Source organism: Etheostoma cragini, chromosome 24, assembly GCF_013103735.1.
Source record: "Etheostoma cragini isolate CJK2018 chromosome 24, CSU_Ecrag_1.0, whole genome shotgun sequence".
Classification (NCBI taxonomy): Eukaryota; Metazoa; Chordata; class Actinopteri; order Perciformes; family Percidae; genus Etheostoma; species Etheostoma cragini.
Window position 1 is genome coordinate 2,899,515 of NC_048430.1, and position 3,320 is coordinate 2,902,834.

The window sequence follows — 3,320 nt, forward strand, 5'->3', positions numbered from 1 at the left end:
AATGTGTATTGTTTATATTTAAGGAGACAATGCTGAAGGACACAAGCACACTAAAAACACGAGCTGAGGTGATTTTGAAAGCTAGAGGAAACATTATATAGGAGACACTGTGTTTCCTTGATGTTAAGGATTTTGTCAGGTCATATCCCTTACAATGGCTACTTTGTGATTAGAATTTTACAGATTGTACATCTATTATTGAGAGGGAAAACAGTGTCTTTTAATTCTAATGCAAAGCCGTTTTTAGTTCAGTTAGAAAGAAGATGTGGAGTCCAGGGAAAGAAGTAACCCATTTATCCTCCCAGTAGTGTGAAGTCCCACCTTCAATATCCAACAGATAACAGGCACTGAGGCAGCTCCTGTCATTGGCTGTGTGAGTCCTAAGTCTCATCCTCATTATGTGGTAAGCTAAGCAGTTCCTGGATCCTTTGCATGTCCTTATTGGTTTCCTCTGCTTGAGAGCTGACATTCAGCTCTCCAATCAAATCATCGGTCAACTGCAGACGTGCCGTCCTTATGATTCAAGAAAAGAAAGAGTGAGCAACAAGAGATCAGGATAACAACCATGTTATTTGTAAATTTGGGTTTGTGTTCATTATTAATATCTTGTAATATATCTCACCATTCTGAGAGTCTGAGCTCGTAAAGTTCTCTGCGCTCTCGCCTCCTCCTCTCTCTAGCAGTTTCTCCTGATATTGACTGCATGCTAATGATCAAAGCACCAGTGGGAATCCTGAGCAGAAGTTACCACATGTTGTTGCAAATACCATAAACATATTTAGAACAAGTTTTATTGCTTTATAGAGTATTTCTGCATTAGAACACAAAACTGAAAAATTATTTGTCACAGCTGTTACTACCTGCATAGTCTCGCACTGCCAGACCTATCTCCACAGCGCTGTGTCAGGGGTGGAGTATAGTCTGGCTGTACCCCCATCTATTCTGGGATAGGGATATACATGCTCTGGCTTGTTTGTATTACTTTAAACAAATCACAACCATTCTAGGCAGCCTGATAGCAAAGATAGCGTGAGGGGAGGGACATCCAGGGTTTGGATGTCAGGCTTTATCCCAGCGATGTACATCTGTTGAGCCAGACTAGTAGCTGCACAACAGATGTATGACATCAGCTATTGTAATGTTTGAAATTATCCGGTTGACACTTTACTGAACACATTGGAAACATGGTATATAATAGATTCCTAAAAGATTTCCTGCTATGTGTCATCTGTTTTGTAACAAACCTAGCGGTCACATGTAAGTTTGTCAAAGCTTTAATTGCATAACCCTTCCAAGGTGTCTGTCATCTGCATCATTGTAATAATTTAGTGTCAAATTTCCCCTTAGTGGTGTCCTACAAAGCCAGGCCCTCCTCTGCCGCCCCCCTCCCCCTCCCCCTCCCCCAAACCTTCCAGTCACACCTCTGCCATGTGCTCGGACAAGAGGATGATTCTGGGGTGAGATCTGGAGCGTGATGTGCTTTTCCGATTAGCTGCCTGCTTTCATTTCGTCCCCTTTTGCCCCAACTGCACCTGGCATAGCCGGGGCCGGATCTGTTTGCACACATGAAATGCTCCAGGTGGCTGGTCACTCAAGCAGACAGTGAGACGAGGAGGAAATGTGAGTATGGAGCAAACAGGAGAAAAGACTAGGGCTGAGCCAACACGGAGCTGATGATCACAGAGACAATCCAAACCAGCCCCTTCAGTCTGTTACACCATCAAACACCTGACCCTCAATCTCCATTACACAATAAAATCCAAATCTGCTTTTGGCTCTATGCACTCAGCTGAAAGCAGCCAGAGGAAGGAGTGAATAGTGGGACAGAGAGGAGAGAGGGCTGAGATGGAGTGAAGCATAAGTCCAGATCAGACCATGGTAGATGGAGATGAGAGGCTGGAATAACAGAGATGGTATAAATGGAGAGGGGCAGCTGCTGCCTTGGCCTGCCTCCTTGCTTTAGTACCCAAAACATGGCCCTCTGCAGTGCACATGAGTCCCTCTGGCACCATGAACAGAGTTGGGGGTGGGGGTTCAGCTGGGCGACAGAGGGTTGCTGGGAGGGGCGCAGCTGGCTGCCAGAGTGCTCACTGCTCTCTAGCACACAGGCATGAACATGATCACACACACAAGCATGAGCAAACATTCATGTCAGTTAAAAAAATGAATGCATAGAAGATTCTGACGATGAAAATCAATTCTGAGGTTTGAAATGCTTCAGGGTACAAACTAGATAAGTTACTGTAACAAGATGATGTGTTGGGACGGCTGGGGTAATCAATAAATATTAAAGGACACATGTGGAAGCAGAAGCCAACCTTACCCCAACACTGCTCCGATGATTGACCCTGCCACCAGCCCGCCCAGGCCCAGGTTAAGTCTGAAAAGGCCTCCAGTCACAGCTACACACACACAGTTTTATTATCATCATGATAATTGTGAGAAAATTTGACAAATACAATATCTGCACAAAATAAAATCACATTTGCGTACAATGAATTTCATAATATCGTTATCTGTTTTTGATGATTCATTTTATGGGCATTGTTATGCATTAATATAAACAGCTGTAGTAGAGATATGACAAAAATAAGGTTGAGAAAATTGAGCAGTAGCATGCAACAAAGGCCTCTTTGCCACAAGTGAACTGGGAATAAAGCAGTTCGTGCAGTGCGCCCTAACCTACGCACCTTAGTAATCTCGTTTTGTAAAGGAAGGAAAATGTGACTTTTGCTCAAAATAAATACAAGGATAATAGGTTTGTGTCTCTGTACTCTGGGAAAGTCAACAGTGCAGACCTAATGATGCAGCAAAGCTTGGACCCATATTAGAATTTAAAGCAGCAATGTACAGTACCTTGCAAAAGTATTCTCACCCTCTTGGTAATTTTTTGTTTTGTTGCCTCACAACCTAGAATTAACATGGAGGATTTGATCATTTAATTCACAGAACATGCCCAAAACTTTGAAGATGTTTTATTTTTATTATTGTGAAGCAAACAAATAGGACACATAACAGAAAAGGTCCATATGCATACATATTCACCCCCCTAAAGTCAATATTTTGTAGAGCCACGCTTTGCGGCAGTCACAGCTCCAAGTTGCTTTGGATAAGTCTCTATGAGCTCGCCACATATTGCCACTGGGATTTTTTCCCCGTTCCTCCTTGAAAAACTCCTTCAAGTTGTATGGATTGTGCTTGTGAACAGCAATCTTTTTTTATTTCTAAAAATTAGTTTTATGTACAGTATACAGTGGGTACGGAAAGTATTCAGACCCCTTTAAATTTTTCACTCTTTGTTTCATTGCAGCCTTTTTCCA

General features: G+C 42.6%; 1 protein-coding gene across 3 annotated transcripts in view; it reads right to left on the reverse strand.

Annotated features, from left to right (window-relative positions):
* The window catches only part of timmdc1 (translocase of inner mitochondrial membrane domain containing 1), a 7,707-nt gene continuing 4,387 nt past the window's right edge, over positions 1-3,320 (reverse strand). For all 3 annotated transcript variants that reach the window (XM_034864531.1, XM_034864532.1, XM_034864533.1), the window contains exons 6-8: positions 2,324-2,402; positions 623-733; positions 1-513 (exon numbers count right to left, since the gene is read on the reverse strand). In XM_034864531.1, the coding sequence (XP_034720422.1) occupies positions 381-513; positions 623-733; positions 2,324-2,402 (323 nt within the window). In that variant the 3' untranslated portion in view covers positions 1-380. The remainder of the gene's footprint in view (positions 514-622; positions 734-2,323; positions 2,403-3,320) is intronic.